The sequence below is a fragment of the Alternaria atra genome, assembly GCF_907166805.1.
Source record: "Alternaria atra isolate CS162 genome assembly, contig: 33, whole genome shotgun sequence".
Classification (NCBI taxonomy): domain Eukaryota; kingdom Fungi; phylum Ascomycota; class Dothideomycetes; order Pleosporales; family Pleosporaceae; genus Alternaria; species Alternaria atra.
Window position 1 is genome coordinate 1 of NW_025091332.1, and position 16,458 is coordinate 16,458.

General features: G+C 49.0%; 4 protein-coding genes across 4 annotated transcripts; 2 read left to right on the forward strand and 2 right to left on the reverse strand.

Moving 5' to 3' along the window:
- Nucleotides 1–1,084: 1,084 nt before the first annotated feature.
- Nucleotides 1,085–1,861, forward strand: ALTATR162_LOCUS10421 (uncharacterized protein; the record flags this gene model as incomplete). The annotated part of the gene is made up of 1 exon (XM_043318057.1): nt 1,085–1,861. One exon carries the CDS (start codon nt 1,085–1,087, stop codon nt 1,859–1,861), a length of 777 nt encoding a protein of 258 aa, XP_043173992.1.
- Nucleotides 1,862–1,884: 23 nt separating this feature from the next.
- On the reverse strand, nt 1,885–5,614 carry ALTATR162_LOCUS10422 (uncharacterized protein; the record flags this gene model as incomplete). The annotated part of the gene is made up of 8 exons (XM_043318058.1): nt 1,885–2,125; nt 2,180–2,857; nt 2,911–4,408; nt 4,459–4,521; nt 4,572–4,758; nt 4,808–5,182; nt 5,251–5,479; nt 5,538–5,614. The coding sequence occupies 8 exons, from the start codon at nt 5,612–5,614 to the stop codon at nt 1,885–1,887; spliced, it is 3,348 nt and encodes a 1,115-aa protein (XP_043173993.1).
- Nucleotides 5,615–5,908: 294 nt separating this feature from the next.
- Nucleotides 5,909–7,610, reverse strand: ALTATR162_LOCUS10423 (uncharacterized protein; the record flags this gene model as incomplete). Its single annotated transcript, XM_043318059.1, has 2 exons — nt 5,909–6,942; nt 6,995–7,610. The coding sequence occupies 2 exons, from the start codon at nt 7,608–7,610 to the stop codon at nt 5,909–5,911; spliced, it is 1,650 nt and encodes a 549-aa protein (XP_043173994.1).
- Nucleotides 7,611–10,262: 2,652 nt separating this feature from the next.
- On the forward strand, nt 10,263–10,919 carry ALTATR162_LOCUS10424 (uncharacterized protein; the record flags this gene model as incomplete). The annotated part of the gene is made up of 1 exon (XM_043318060.1): nt 10,263–10,919. One exon carries the CDS (start codon nt 10,263–10,265, stop codon nt 10,917–10,919), a length of 657 nt encoding a protein of 218 aa, XP_043173995.1.
- Nucleotides 10,920–16,458: the final 5,539 nt, after the last annotated feature.

Here is a 16,458-nt window from a genome sequence, read left to right on the forward strand (position 1 = left end):
TGCAAGCTCTGATCACACCAGCATCTGTTATGACGCACATCGTGCACCTCAGTAGCTATTGGTTGGCCACTTCCACCTCATTTGGGAGATATATTAGTATAATATAGCAATTGGATGATCTGTTGCAATGGCTTTAGAGCTACTGTACCGTGCCCGTGCCCGTGACGAGCCAGTTCGCGTGCCGAGCCACCTGAACACCAACACTTTGAGATCGTCCCAACTTCAACGCGTCATTACTCCACCACTATGGACCCGATTCAAGAAGCGATTAAATATATCGAATCGCGTGAACCTGAAGATAAGTTTCCGTACCGCCAAGTCGCGAAAAGGTTTGGTGTTGATCGAACGACACTGTCGCGGAGGCACCAAGGGCAGCAGCGCACCAGTGCAACCAAGGCAAATCATCAACTACTCAGCCCACGACAGGAGTCAGCACTAGCACAATACATAGAAAGATGCACAAGGCGATACTTGCCACCGACGCGAGAGATGGTATTCTACTGCTTGCAGTATAATGATTTGTTGTGGTGTTGCGCTACACCGTTGCGCAGGCGCTTCGCTGGTGTTTCGTGGGGGCGCTCACGGGTGAACCACGTTAATTATAGAAAAAGCCCTAGAGCGTGCGCCATCGCCTCCACCTAGAACTACCCGCCGAGGGCGCAACGTCAATTTACCAAAGAAACTTATGTGTTAGAAATTGATCGCAAGTATATAACTACTGCTCTGCCACAAACGCTCGTAATAATAGCTATTGTGGTGGCTCAGCAGCCTCATCTTTGCAATGCAGGATTGTTGTTAGGTGGCTCGGCACGCCGTGGGGCTCGTTTCATGCCCCGCACTATCTTGGCACGACACTGCCAGCGGGCTCGACTCCTTCCACCTCGACAATCTTGGATACAGACAGCTTCAGCCGCTTGTGACAATATGACGCTCTCTAGATCAGAGTGAGTTCCCCCAATGTGGGCGACCGTGCTTGGCCTTGGGCGCGCTCATCTCTAACATTTACATAAGGACAGTGAAGCCGTTACCCGGGGCTAATGGATCTGCTACGATTTTCCCGCCAATCCGGGCTTGCATTTTCGACATGGACGGGCTCCTCATCAACTCTGAAGATATTATTACTCTTTGCACGAACCGACTTCTCGATAAGTACGGTAGGCCTGCCTTTACTCGGTCGATTCGAGTCCAGCTTATGGGCATCCCGGACTCAACAAATGGCGACATATTCCATAATTGGGCCAAGCTGCCCATTCCCCGCGAGCAGTTCGCTCAGGAGTTGAGGGAGCAAATGCAAGCTCAGTTCCAGAGCTGCGAGCCATTGCCTGGTGCGGAAAAGCTTCTTTCTAATCTCAGTCATGCGCAAAATTCCTCAGGAGACAAGATCAAACTAGCATTGGCATCTAGCAGTAAGAGCCATAGCTTCAAATTGAAAACTTCGAGACCGGAGACGAAGCAATTATTAGATTTCTTCCAACCCAAACAGCGGATTCTGGGCGATGATGCACGACTGCGACAGGGTCGAGGGAAGCCGGCGCCTGACATATACCTAATTGCGTTGGAATCATTGAACTCGGCGGCTGGCGCAGAGGAGGCCATCATGCCTGACGAGTGTTTAGTATTTGAAGACAGTGTAACGGGAGTAGAAGCCGGAAGACGCGCGGGGATGAGGGTCGTTTGGGTCCCGCATCAAGACGTGGCGGCTGAGTATGGAAACAAGCAAAAGCAAGTGCTGGCTGGGAGAGTGGGAATGAATGCGCTCGGAGATGATTGGCAATTGGGGGAAGTTGATGACGGCTGGGCTGAGAGTATATCTAGTCTGGAAGACTTCGACTATAGAAAGTATGGCATCGAGGTTCTATAATGTACCTGGACAAACGAGGCTCATCATCGAGCCCAAAAAGCAACGATCTCGTCGAAATCTTCCATGGTCAAGCTATTCATATCCCGATCCTCCTGAGTTATTTCCTTTCTCAGGCGGCATGCGACTCTGAAAGCAATGGAAGCCTTTTGACTTCTGCCTGTTGCTTCAAACAAGCGGCCCTTGAGGAAGGTTGTGCGGGCAATCTCGTTCTTGTGTGCACTTGGATCAACAGACCAGGCGTCCAGTGCCCCATTGACCATGGTACTAAGAGAGTGTTAGAGAAAATCCCACCTATGCTGTTGAAATAGCAACACTTACATCGACTCTTCGCTTCGACCCAAGCGGATCAAGTGCTCGGCAATCTTGTGAGCGACATTCGCAGTGTAGAAATCCCGCTCACCCACCGTCGCGCGCATATGGCGCATTGCTCGCTGATGATACTCAAAACTCTCATCTAACCGATTTTGCGCAGCACGGAGGTTACCAAGTGCATACAGAACCAGTCCTGTCCTCACAGACTCCCTGTCATCTTTGCCTAACGCCTTTTCCCTGCCCGCAAGAGTTTCCGAAAGAAGCTTATCACACTCTTCCAGCTTTCCTTGTGCAAGAAGGGACCAGCTCAAATTAACCTCGCCAGACCGGGGGACATAGCTACCAAGAGCTTTACGAATCCGTAGCGCTTCCTTGAGATCAGCTTCACCTTCTTCGTACCGTTTGTCTTGAATGCGTGAGATGCCTCGCTCTGCGTATGCAAGATATAATCTCTCGTCAGCAGTTCCCAGCTCTCTGCAAATTTTGGAAACTAGAGCCAAAGACAATTCTTTATAAACGCGACTTTTATCGAAATCGCTTGCGTCCATGGAGATAGCCCCTAGGCAGAAATATATATCTGCAAGCAGGGAGTCCCGATCCGGGTGTATGGAGGACTCGCAGATGCTGCGAGCGGTCTCAAAGAAGCCATCAAAATCCTTTGTTCTACCACGCTCTTTCTGATACCTAGCTAGGTTAGATTAAACAGCAAAGTAAGAGCTTGCAGACCGTCTACGCACCATGCAGCCTCATTCAACAACTTTGCAAAATGCAACTTAGTGGCTTCTGAGAGATCTGATATCGCTGACCAGAGTTGGTGTATCCTTAGAACGTGGGGATAGATCGCCGCACAAACAGGCCACCTCCCAACATGCAGTCTGCCACCACTTGATTTGGGCTGAGGCAATTCTGGCTCTTTCGATGGCTTTGGCATAGCCGATGGCCAGTCCGCCCAGAGAGTTCGTACGATCAGATCGAATATGGATCGTTTCTTCGCCTCGTCCATTGTTGTCATGATAACTTCCTGTACGATACGATGAACTGATAACTGCTGTCTTTGCTTGTCTCTTTGAACAAGAGATGACTGCAGAAGATCAGTCCGAGCCTCGATGTAGGCACTCTTCTTAAACTGCGCGCCATCCGAAAGTAATACCACTGATGCTTCAATCAACAGATCCTCTCCAATGAAATCCGGGTCGAGAAACGAAATCAGTTCCAATAGCTGCCGCGCATGAGGCTTTAGCTTCTCAAACGCCCAAACAGTGGACAGAGAGTGAGGATATGTGATCAAGTTAGCATCGAACTTTGTCTCATAAAGATTGGCGTGTTCTTCATGATCTGTATACAGCTCAAGAAACTCGGACAAGGTCAGGTCCTGTCGGCGAATGATTCCTGCCATCTGTGAGATGGCCAAAGGCACACCACCTAGTGCTTCGGAGATTTTTTTCGCAGTGTTGGCTTCGGGTTCGTTAGAAACGGTTGTGAGATGGTTGAACAGCGACAAACTATCTTGCTGTGTCAATGGCCCGAGATCCAATCCTGACGTCCTTCCTGTAAACATGCGTTTAGCCAATGGATCGCGGCTGGTGATAAGGATTGATCCACTGCCCTGGGGCCAGTAGTCCGCCAGGATCATTGGATCGTCTGCGTTATCGAACACAAGCAGCCAGGTCGCTTCTGACCTCGCTTGATCGGGCTGACCAAGCTCATCGTACCCAGATAGGTACTTTTGAGGATTGGAGAGCCACCCTTTTACGATCTCTCGACTGACAACCTGGCTCTTGCACTCCGATGAGTCTTCGAGTCCCAATGCCAACGATATTTGCTGGTAGTGATGGTCGAGCTTCGCAATCTCGTCTGCCGTCACCCAAAACACTGCATCAAAGGCAGCTCTATGACGGCGGGAGAATTCGCGAGCTATTTCAGTCTTTCCAATCCCCCCAAATCCACAAAGTGCAAATTGCTGTAGAGCCGTACCTGATGCTGTCACTATGCTCTTCGAAGGCAAGAGCTCGGCCGCAAGACGTTCCAAGACGTCTTCACGGCCGCAGAAGTTCTCGTTCTTCGAATTTGTGTTGAGTAACACGCAAGGTAGATGGACAGATTTTTTCGGTTCGGTGTTTGGGGCTGCGGGATAAACCAACTCAAACCCCGAAGGTGTAGTCCCTTCCGTTGCTCCATTCGAAGGCCATTCCGTTGCTGTATTAGAAGGTTGTTCGGAAAGCTCCAGTTGCTCGGCTAATTACCGTTAGCATTGAGTCGTGGTTAAGCTTGGTTCCCAACCTCACCTTGAAGTGGTGTTTCGCTGATCGTAGGCGAGTAAGCGCTCATTGTTGCGTACTGGTAATCCTCTTGGACCATTAGTGTCGTACTACAGCTTGCCGAAACCTTCTCAACCTACGTTCTCTCCGTCGAAGTGCAACAAGCTGCACAGCATCTACCATGACCTTGTGCATAAACTCGTTCAGCTCCCGTAAGCCTTCACCGCCAATGCTTTCAGTGAAAACACATGTATTGTGATGGTCAAGATTTAGACCAACGACGGTTTCCATGGGAGCATGAGTCGAACAAGCTTCACGGTCGACCAACTAGAAGCCCAGGTTAGTATCAGGACGTGATCAAAGAATCGGGACTGACTTGTTGGTACTTTGGACGCAGGGGCGTGGAACTAATTCTAGACTCCCTCAGTTCATAGACGGATAGCATGGGCGTGCGAAGCGAGATTCCTTCGAATCTGTCTGCAAGATCGAGCAGAATGGCACCTTCTCGCTCGGTAATGGCGTTTGTGAGCTTTGAGCCCCTGCCTGTTGTTGCTTCCAAGATTTCGCGGAAATGTACAGCGCACGTAGTTTTGTCAGCATAGCGGTGCGGAGTGCTTAGAAAGATGATACCGGCTAAAGCGTTGACGATTGACCCATATCGATGAAACTGTTTGTTGGCGACGCACAAAGCTTGTTTGACTATAATTCCTCCCAAGCTATGGCAGACTACCACCATTGGCTTGCTGTCAGTCTGGAAAAGGGATATCAGCAAACGTACCAGTAGTTCAAGAAAGGAAGGGCCTGTACTCAGCTACTTACAAGATGTGTGTCTAACTTCGATCGTGCATCGCTCAAACATTGGAGGAAATCGTAACCTAGCATTAGAATCGACTCCCAAGAGAATGTGGTGTCTGGAAATGGCGAAGTGTATCCATACGCAAGGATACGTGCCCTAGGACCAGGCTCAGGGAGGGTGGCGAGCCAATTTCGGTCAGCAAACGACCAGTTCTCTGGTGAGATGATTCCGGTGCCAGGAACAAGAACAACGCTGAGCTTGAGTGTAAGTGGTAGAATTGAGCTGAGGCCTTTGTAGGAGTCTATCTCACTCAATGCCCTCCTGAGAGGTGTTGGCCGGATCCCGCAGGACCTGGAGGTGGCCGGTGGCCATAGAGTTCGCTGCCATCGCCATCGATGCAGGTGGGTGAAGAGTGGAATGTCTCAAGGTACGAGAGGAACAATGTCGACTTGGTGGGCTGTTGGTGGATGGTTGATGGCGTGTTATTTCAAGATTAGCAATGCGGGGCACAGCGCTTAGGTAGATGAGGGGCATGCTGCATGGATGCCTGCACCTTGCAGAAGCCTTCTGTGATAGAGGCAGTGCCACCTATGTCTGCATTTTTCTCTAATAAGTGTGCTATCACTACGTAGTATGACTATTGGGAATGGGCTTAATTATGGGGCTCACAGAAAAATGTGATCAAACGATGTGACTCGGATCCTTGCTGCTTCTCTCAGCCGTCTTATCCCGCCTCACACAGCGACAACCTTTCCAGAATCTCACCCAACACCGCTTCATAAGCTGAACGTCCCACAGATAAAGTACGTAGGCAGACAAAGTAATTGGAACACATAGTACAAAGAACCACCAAAATCGCACGCCGTTCTGTCCGAGGAGATCAATGTTCATACCAAACAAGCTGGTGCTGAAGGTGAGAGGAATGAAGAACGTCGCCAACAAAGTCAGCTTTTTGAGTCGTTCAGATTGCTCAATCGCCTTTCGGGACTCCTCAATCGCAGCTTTGTTCATCGCTAGATTTATACCCTGAGTGCACATTTTCGATAGTTCGATGCAGCGAATATGGAGTTGCTCATAGTCTTCCCAGAGGTTCTTCGCTGCAAAAGCATTTTCGGAATTACTCGATCCAATATTTCTGGCTGTCTCGGTTTCTGACGTCTGCCGGCGCATACCGATGCTTGGGGGCACAGCGCTTCTAGGCATTGGGCTTTCCGCTCTGACACTATTTGACCTTTGATTACTTTGATTGATCAATTTGCAGAATGCGCGAGTGCTTTCTGTCAGTTGCTGGGCATGCCTATCGAGAATATTGGAAAAATATTGAAAAGTTCCCAATGCGTCGGCTGAGACTCCTTCGGCTATCGCGTCGATCTGCATTCGGATCCTGGACTCCATAAGGTTTAGGAACTGAACTTCGGAGAAAGCAGCATGCGCAAATAATGGGATGCACATCGATAGCGGATCTTGAGCCGCGCGACGGGACAGATCGACGAGCCCGACCAGTGAATCGTACTGCAAGGGGAGAATGGCCGTACTCTGCTGAAATTCCACCGAAGAATTAGCATTTGGACCTAGACGGTTTGTGGTGGTTCGAAATGCCATCTTGTGATGGTGCTGGATTATGGGTAACGCTGTGGCCTTGGATTCGATGTGACTTGTCCATGGTCCGGGAGGTGACTTCTCCAAGGGTCTACCTTGGTCCATCCAAACAACAACTAGGTTCTGTGTCAGCAAGCCTGCCTCGTGCCATGTTGTGAGATCTGTTACCGGCCCAACCGTGGTCTGTCTTTGTGACACAAAGCGATATCCATTGCTCAATTACAGAGAAGCACGAGCACAAGGTAGAGTACTCGCGCACCAATGAATCCCCACAACGGACTTTAGTAGATCCGAGCTGTTGTATCTTGTATATCCCAAGTTCATTCGATTGATCGGATCGCTGCGACTGAAGATCCTGTCCACCAAAACCATCGCGATGAAGAAGTGTGCTCACACAAAGCCGGAATATGTTATTTGACGAACTGGCGAGTGATGGAAAACTGTATGCATGCCGGTCAACGCTCGCCGAAAGGTATTCCATGTGTCGCCTAAAGAATTCCGGATCGATGTTGTATTTGCTCCCAATGGTCGACACCCACGATGGCGAGATAAAACCTCGAATGAAGACTAATTGCCCGAGACCTGCCTCAGGAACAGTAGTAGCAGCATAGAAGTTCTCGTGTTCCTCTTGTCTATATCCTTGCACATCCCACTTCCCTTCCCCGCTGTTGTACACGACAACAAGATCGTGAGTTTGTCCGGCATCAGAAGCGAACGGGATGGCCTGTTCTTCTCTTTTTGGAAGGTTAAGAAGATTACGGTCTAGTAGCATCCAATCTCCCATATCAATATAATTGTTCCCTGGGAAGACAGATGTGCTTGAGCATCTTCTTGAGAGCGATATTATCGCTCGCGTGTAGTTTTCGGGCGTAACTGTGAAGCCATGGTTTAATCAGGCTGCGCAATATCAACAATCGGTGTTGTAGAACCTTACCTCTGGATCGTTTACGTTCCATGTTTTGTCGTGTAACACAGTTGTACTAGTAGTGTTGAATAGTATGTATCGTTAGGTAATAACGCACTAACAGTTCGCGCAACAGACTTGGGGATGAAGAAGCCAAAAAAAGCAGCCAGAGAAGAAGGTGACGAAAGATTCATCGAGACAGTTAGGAGGGTTAGCTGGTAGGGACATTCCATATACTCGACTTGGAGCGTTCTTAGGCGCCCATGGCAAGCGTTACAGCCCCCAATAAAAAGCCGTACAGTAATCGACCGTCTGCCTTCGACCCAGTCTCAAAACAGGCAACGCCGAAAATTTTGTTTTAGGATACACAATCTCGTGTCACAAAGACCAGTATAGCATGTCTGAAAGGAGTACAAAGAAACTTGCTGTAACAAAGGTGCGCCAGATCATCATCACGATCAAGGCGTGATAGAATTACCATCCCGCCGTGTGCGCTGCACATCAGTCACAATAAGGACCCGCTTAGCGTGACCTCTCTCTGCGGCGGCTAACCACGTGTAACAGCTTCCACTTGCTACTGGCTGGCTAACTACTAGTCGATTGGCGTCAAGAACGTCCGTTTGTGCGCGATAAACTGGGCAGATTCCGAAAATAGTGTTTTCGCTGTTTGTTTTGCTTTTTCCACCCTCGACTAAGGCTTAGTCAATGACTACGTGCACAATTTCGAGGGTGCTTGGTAGCCTAGTATCCGAAACTCGGCCAGGGTGGATCCTCATCTCGCGTGGTCACAAATATACATCAAGAGAGCGACAATACGGCGTATCATGAGCAAGACAGTCGTCTGCGCTTTGCGCACTTCTTCGACGAACCATGCGTAATTGTACAAGCGCTTTCTCGCGCCGACTCACCCGCACACTTCCACTTAGTGCCCCACAGCGGTTGATTGAACAGGGGAGGTCAAAGCTCTGGATAGCCTATCTTCCACCAATTGGAAAAACAGACACTGACCGTGCGCAACGCGAGCCAGTTCGGCACTCAAGCCACCCGAACATCATAACATCGTAACCATCTCAACTTCAACACGTCATAACTCCACCACCATGGATCCAATTCAGAAAACGATTGAAAGTATCGAATCGCGCGAAGACGGCGCATCTCTCTCGTATCTTGAGGTTGCAAAAAAATTGGGTTAATCGATCGACGTTGTCGCGAAGGCAACAAGGAAAACAGCGCCCAAATGCAACCTACCACCAGGATCAGATGTTACTCAACCCACAATAGGAGCATGAACTTATGTTATACATAGAAAGATGCGCAAGGCGCGGCCTGCCACCTACACGAGAGAAGATATAAAATTTTGCGGGAACAATAGCGAAGTGGGAGGTTTCCGAAAGCTGGATTACTCGGTTTCTTCATCGCCATGCCGACGAGCTTACCATTAGATAGAGCGCCAGAATCGATCCTGACCGGCACCAAGCTGACCCTCAAGAAAGATGCAAGCTGTACTTTGAGTTGCTGCATTCGAAGATGCGAGAGTACGACATTGAGTCGCGCAATACTTACAATTTGGATGAGAAGGGCTTCTTCGTTGGCATTACAACTCGCTCAAAAAGAGTCTTTACAGAGGCAATTTGGGCTTCGAAAGAGCCTACGGCGGCCATCCAGGATGGCAACAAAGAATGGATAACGCTTCTGGTTTGCGTATGTGCTTCTGGGGAGGCACTACCGCCGGCTCTCATCTACGAGGGCAAATCAGGACTTCAATCAGGCTGGATTGACATTGTAGAGGTCGGGAAGCATGAGGTTTTCTTTATTGACGAAAACACTTCTATGATGTCGAGAAGGAATCTTCTTGCGCCAATGCCTCCCGTATCTCAACTCACCGAGCGTGTCATACCAAAAGCCAAGGAGATTAGTAAGACTGTTAAGGAAGTGAGTTTATTGGAATGAACTCCAAGCCAAGAGTATGCTATATGACGGCAATTCCGAAAAGTCGCATACCGTAAGCAACGGGAGGCTTTTTTCGGGGGAATGACGGAGGGGAGTCGAAAGACAGCGCTAACAGAATGAGCGACAGCGATGTGCCCGAGTTCAAGGCGAAACCTCTTCAACATCGTTATTAAAGTGTCGAGATATCGGGAGGCTGCGCGATTTCTATGTCGCACAGCCAGAAGAATTTCCTTATTGCGGCGAGCGAAGGTTGTACTCATCAATCTGCCCAAAGAGGCTTTCTATCGAGTTGCAGGCGAAAACCATACTCCACAGCTGACGTCGACGATCGCAAGAATCTACACAATTTGCCAAGGGCCAGACGTCCGCTACCTCTTTCGTCTCTTGAACACGAGTGGTCCACAGCCGAACGATCAGTTCGCTGCTCAAACAAGGAAAACATTGCGGGAAGCCAAGATACATGCCGAAATTCAACTTGTCTTCTATTATGAGCTGAATGCTTCGGGGTTACCGCCACGAGTCGTTTGTTCCAGCAAGGATGCATGCTTTCTGTGTAATGATTTTATCCTGATGCATGGGAAGATGCACACGCCTCGATACCATGGGCGGTTGTATCCTGGATGGAGATTGCCGTCGATGCCCGATTTCAACGATTTGGATCTGAGACTCAATTCGGCACTAGAAGATCAGATCAAAGATAGTCTGAAGATACTACTCTCAAGACAGAAAAAGACCATCTACCCAGATCCAAACGAGAGCACATTGCTTACACTACCCTTGCCTACATCAACGTTGCGCACATCAGCTTTGGCAGAAGCAACCGAGCGTGAGGAAGCATCCGCGAAAAACTCTTCAGCCAACGACATAGCCAGGCTTCGGGAACACTCGACATCACCCAGGGACCGAAAATCGGTCTCCCTCTCAGAGCGCATTCAAGGCGTTCCTTCCGTACTCGGCTCGAGAAGTGCTGTCACCGCAGAAGAGGATGGACTTCCCAAGATGGGCTTGTCGGACCAGCCTGCGACGCAATTATCCGCCAGATGCAGTCCTCGAACAACTCGTCATAAGGTTACAACATGTGACATTGCGGAATTGATTCAGGGTGTGACGCAGGCCAGTAGCATTGTCGTCGCGCACGAACCACAATGCCACACTGCAGGAGCGCTTGAAATTTACATTGAGTACACCGCAGAAATGGCAGCACCAGGTGCAAACAGAAACGATTCAGAGATTGTCTAGAGCATCGAATGGCTTTCAGTCGAGAAGGCGAGGGAGCTGCTAGAACACAAGGCGGCTGCCGTTGTAGACGTGGAAGCGTTGCAGTGTGAAACCTCGCACGCGTTAGATCGCCACAATGATATACTCATCATGGCTCGAGGAGCTCTTGTGAGAATCACACCTCGACAACAAAAAAAGAGAGAGGGGCGGGGGCGGAAGGGCAGACGCTTCGAGTGGTGTGAGGTGGGATCCTATGACGAAGAAGTATAGAGAGACTTTCCTTCGTTCGCATACGAGCTAAAATTCTTTTGGCGTCTTGTAACTAACAAGATCCGCTCCAGGTCATCGTATGTTGCATGTTAGTAAAGACCTCGAAGCATACTCGTGTATGACGAACTCTGAAGCTTCTCCAATAGTATAGCCCACCAAGCTCTCGACCGCTACAGGCTATCACTTTACACGTCTGCAACTCTGAGATACCTCATGCCAGAGATCAAAGACCAGTCAGGTTGCTGTAGGCGATGGTCCGGACTTTGATGGCAAGTACTAGTGTCCGCTAGAGCCCATGATGAGGGTTATGTGGATGTGCATCTGGTCTCAATCTAGTTCTCACCCCTTATAATGTAGACATCTGCAGCCATCACGACTGCTTCTAAGCCCTATCCCAGTGGCCAGAAAGGCTGAATACCGCAAAACTATGTGGATATCCTAACAGCTATGCATGCAGCTGTTCAGGATCACTCTCTCATCGTGTCACTCGCTCTGCCCGGGCTCCACCACTAGGAATGTGCACACGGCGATGTAACTCTCCACAAGTCCTTTTTTTAGACACATGGAGCATGTACAAAAGACAGGAGCCCCCCATATTCAGTACTGCACCAACTCTCGTCAACATGACACTCTTTTTACTAGTTAGCTTTGCGATCTGTTTCTCAGTCGGACCTATACTGAGCAGCACGCTCACTTACCTCGATGTGAGAAATTATGTCCCCGAGTACGACTACCGTTGGGAGAGGATTACGGGAATCGTTTTCGGCATCGGTTCAACAGGCCTAGGGATCACTGGCATCATCGCAATCGCGACTGCACCCCATTCGACAGAGGAGATGTACTACTGGCTTGACGCAGTCATTATGTGTAATCTCCAACTTCTCAATAGCAACAATGTCAGACAGTCTGCCTGCCTTGATTGCTCGTCGTCTACTAACATGAATTTTAGCTCGCCCGATTGCTGCAGATCTTCATCTCTCCTGGCCGGACTATATGGGCAGTACATCTAGTGGCGACCTTAACTATACTAGACATTGTTTCTGCGGTTATGTAGGTGGATTTCATCTGTATTCGAGGCTATCTAATCGCAAATAGAGACAAAACAATATCTCCTGCTTATGAGTCGGCACTGCTTGCTCGTCTCGCTGCTGCATCGCTTCTATGTGCGGTACTTTCACGCGAGCAAGTAAAGGCCCACGAAAACTCGGGATTTGAGCGGAGAGACGAAGAATATGTGCGGTTGTTGCATACTTTCGTCTTCACCAACGCGGCCGCAGCGTCTATCCAATTGTGTAGCGCGATCATTGTCTCTAGTCTTTCACTTGCTGGCAGAAGCACTTCCACACAACTACGGCAAGGCATATTTATGGTAAGTTTCCGTCTGTCTTCGTTACAGGATCTAATTTGTACTAGGCCTGCACTGCTACACAGTTGCTGTGTCACCTTCCTTTTTATATTAATCGGATTTGGCGTCAACTCATCGTCCCAATAAGCGATCAAATAAGAAGACTGCGCTATTCGTTCTCCCATAGAATGACAAGAAGTGGTACTCTCTAAATAGCACAACGGCACATTTGGAAGGGTGGGGCACATTAAGCGCAACGAAGCCCCCCAGCTGAGTGCATAGAGCTAAGGCGCCCTGATATGTTCAACACTAGGAATCAGAATGTAACTATAGGAGGATTTGGTCAATGAACTGTCTTGTATCGAAGGTTAAAGCCTTATGCATCCGTCACCTACACAACATACAACCACCTACCTGTCCTAATACAAAAAGATTAAAAGTTCGCAGCTAACAATATTAATAGTTAATAACACCGTACGCGCGTTGTAGATATCAGCTTTTCCATTGTTACACCTAGGCTCAATTCCATAGATCAAATAATGTTAGGGCTTCCTCGCATAATGCTGGATTCATATTCTGCCATGCGTGATTCGGACGTCTTTAGGCTTTAACAGCCTTCTCAGAAGGACCAATAAGTCTAACAGTCTGCACCTCTCTACCCTCGTTTGATGGAGACGTTCCTAGCAAGTAATCACTCAAGCGTGTTGCGCGCCCGTCATCTCTAGCCGTGCTATCCCGAGTGCTGTTATTAGACGTACTAACTTACCGTGAAATATATCAGCGTTTACCAGCCACTGAACCCCTACGTTAACAGATTGCGGAGACCAATATTCCCTAGAGGCAGAAGGTGGAGGGCTCTAAATCCGAAGCTGTACGATAAGATGAGAGAGATACTTTGGACAGCATGGGATGAGTTAAAGGAGGGAAAAGGATAAGAATACGTTTCTTATTCGAGCTGAGAGGAGGTAGTTACATATTATCAACCTAAACAGCCAGAGGGAACAATAGGCTTAAAAGGAATGTACGCATGAACACTGAACGTCTGCCAATCGCAGGCCGTTAAACCCTCCTAATAATACTTTATAAAGTACACTAACAACAATATATTCAACTAGAGAAGTGTAATGCCGTGAACTGCATTAAAATGGTTTCGCAAATCCTTTTTGCTAAAGTCCTGTCCTGTACACGAGTAATGAGGGCATTTCCTACAACCCTTGTCAAACTGCCTGTTGATGTGATCTTCTATGTGCTCGGCATAGTGGCCCGCATTTTCCATCTGTACGAATCGGCCCTGCATCATGCAGAATGGACAGCGACGAGGCGCCGCCACAATGCCCTCTGCAGTAATAGGACCATAAATAATGTTGGGACTTCTAGCGTGCTGTACAGCATGTCTTTCCCAGTCGAGATCACTAGAAATCCAGACTCCACACTCGATGCAGAATCTGGCCCGTGTTGGTATCGTCATGTGGGTAAAGACATCATGTTCGATAACAAGATGTGCGTGAAGATCAGTTAACTTGCTGGCTTTGTAGTTGCATGGGCCCCATTGGCAGTAAACAACATCAGCCGTAACGTGATCGCTCATGTGACTTGCCGCCGCTTCTGCATTGTTAAGGTTACCAGAACTGCAAGAGGTCCACATGCATCTCCATCGCCTCTCCTTCAGGGCTGTGGTAAGCTGTTTCTCCATCTCATAGTTCTTGTTCTTTTGTGAACACCTCAGCAAGTGTGCCTTCATCGGAATTCTAAATACGATGAGCCTGATCGTTATGCGCATGTGAATGAGTCTGCAGGTAAGGCTTACCGTTTCAGCCGAGCATCACACCACGGACAGCCCCCAGAGGCACTAGGCAGCGCATCTGCATAATACGGCTCATATGCGACAGATTCGGCGGCCTTAACGAAAGGGTACAGTATGTCGGGAATCGCGTGGTATGCGGCATATGACCCATATAGATAAGATATTATCATTGACCGTGTGATGTCATATTTGAGTTGAACATCTAACACATACGGCAGTGGATAGGGCGATTTGAGGCTCGCGGGTGTGCGAAAGGTTGTCGTGTCTAGGGGCGTGACCGGTTCAGAGGCTAGTATCACAGAAAAGCACTTTGCTTGTCCACGCCCAATCAAAAACGTCTCGGCGTCAACGTAACCGGCTGCAGTCTTCCGCCGCTTTTCCCGCTGAGTCGCATTCCTGATGTCCCGAAGCATGGTTGCAAAAGTTTCTTCGTGTCCTGCTCGGTCCAACTGAGCCTGCATCATTGTGTAGAGTACTGATGGCTTTATACTACAAGATGAGATCACTCTGGATTTATTACCGGTTCTCCGAAGTACCGGCAGATGTGATAGATCCTGTTTGTAAGGAAAAAGCAGCCACCCAGAGTATTGGTGGCCACGAAACAACGATGCTATGTCGCTGGTGCGATCAATGCCGTCAATGACACCATCGGCAATAGCCATCGAAAGAAACAGAGTAACGGGGCACATGTGGCGCTTCGCAGGCTCATCAACCAATATCATTGTTTTTCTTAGTAAGTGTTAGCTTTACCAGAGGATCGAAAGGCGACTCCATAATTACCCGGCCCACTTGCGGTTCGCCCGCGCATTTTCATCCCGATTACCCAGGCGGATAAGAAGCATTGCTCGAGTGGTGTTTTCAAACCGAGTAAGAAAGATCCTCGTATCGCTGTAGTACAGTCCTTCTTTGAGACCGACATTAGGATGTAGTCCCAAATGGAATACTAACAGGATACTGAAAGCGACTTGGAGACGATAACGTGGGTGATCGAAACTGTAAGTATCGCGAGCCCAGATGAATGAAAACAGGTCGTGTAAATCAGCCTCGAGCAGTTGCGGTTTTAGTGGCTGGAACTCGTGGGCATGTTAGGACGCTGGAAAGCAGAACTTGGAAGCAAGATCGGGGGTAGTACACATTGTATTGAGTCGATGTATCAGTACTCTAACTTCCCCTCTCCCCACCTCAAGGGCATATGTAGTCGTGCACTGCGCTATAGCCGTGCGGCGTTGTGATGCCTACACAGACTCCGGGTTCGGGAAACGGAACCCTCACCAACACTGCGCCGCAACCACCACCACTAACAGTTCACCCATTCCTGTAACTTGAGGTCGCGTTCACCGGTTTGTGTTACTATCGTGCCACACAGCGAGTTGACGATGTATATCAAACCAGCGTGAAGGTTGATAAGAATGGCGAGAACACATAATAACGTTCGTCCCTGGGCAGCGGGACACCCTGCGTGACGGGACGCCGCAGACAATTCCAAACATAACAACGTCAACAACAGCTGAGAAGAACAAATATTCTCGGAATAGCAGTCTTAGGCCGTAAAGTCTAGTATGTGGTAGTATCTTCCAGAAATAGGATCTTCTTACCGTGCAATACAATAATTTTGTATAAGCGTCACGCGATCGCCTCGCTTGAGGTAGCACTAGATACGTCGAAAGCTCATACATTTTGTCGAAAGTCCGCCAACTTGTAGCTTGTTAAATTACTGTCTCATCCCGAGCACTACGCTTAAGCTCGAGGGATTGTCGTGCGTCTGTGCTAAATGCAAGACCGCCTGCTAGAAGTGCCAAATGAGGAGGACCCGCGCACCTAGCTTAAAGCAGCTTAGCTGTAATCCATCGCTGCATCCGTGGCTGTGTGGCTATGTGGCTGTGTAACGCTTTTGCCGAGCGCGCCAGGACACCAAAAAACCGGCTCAGATTGGGAGCAGGGCTAGGTTTGAAGTCCTCCAGCGTTGAGCTCGCGACAACAGACACACCCAGCATCGAAACCACAACTAGCTTCTGCCATACCTATTGTGCAACTTTAAGATGTGTGCAACGTACGACTGAAGCCAACGCGAAAGCTCCCATACTATAGGGATAAACTATCGCGCCGCCCTCTAGCTCCGCAGACCCGCCGTGGATCCCTCG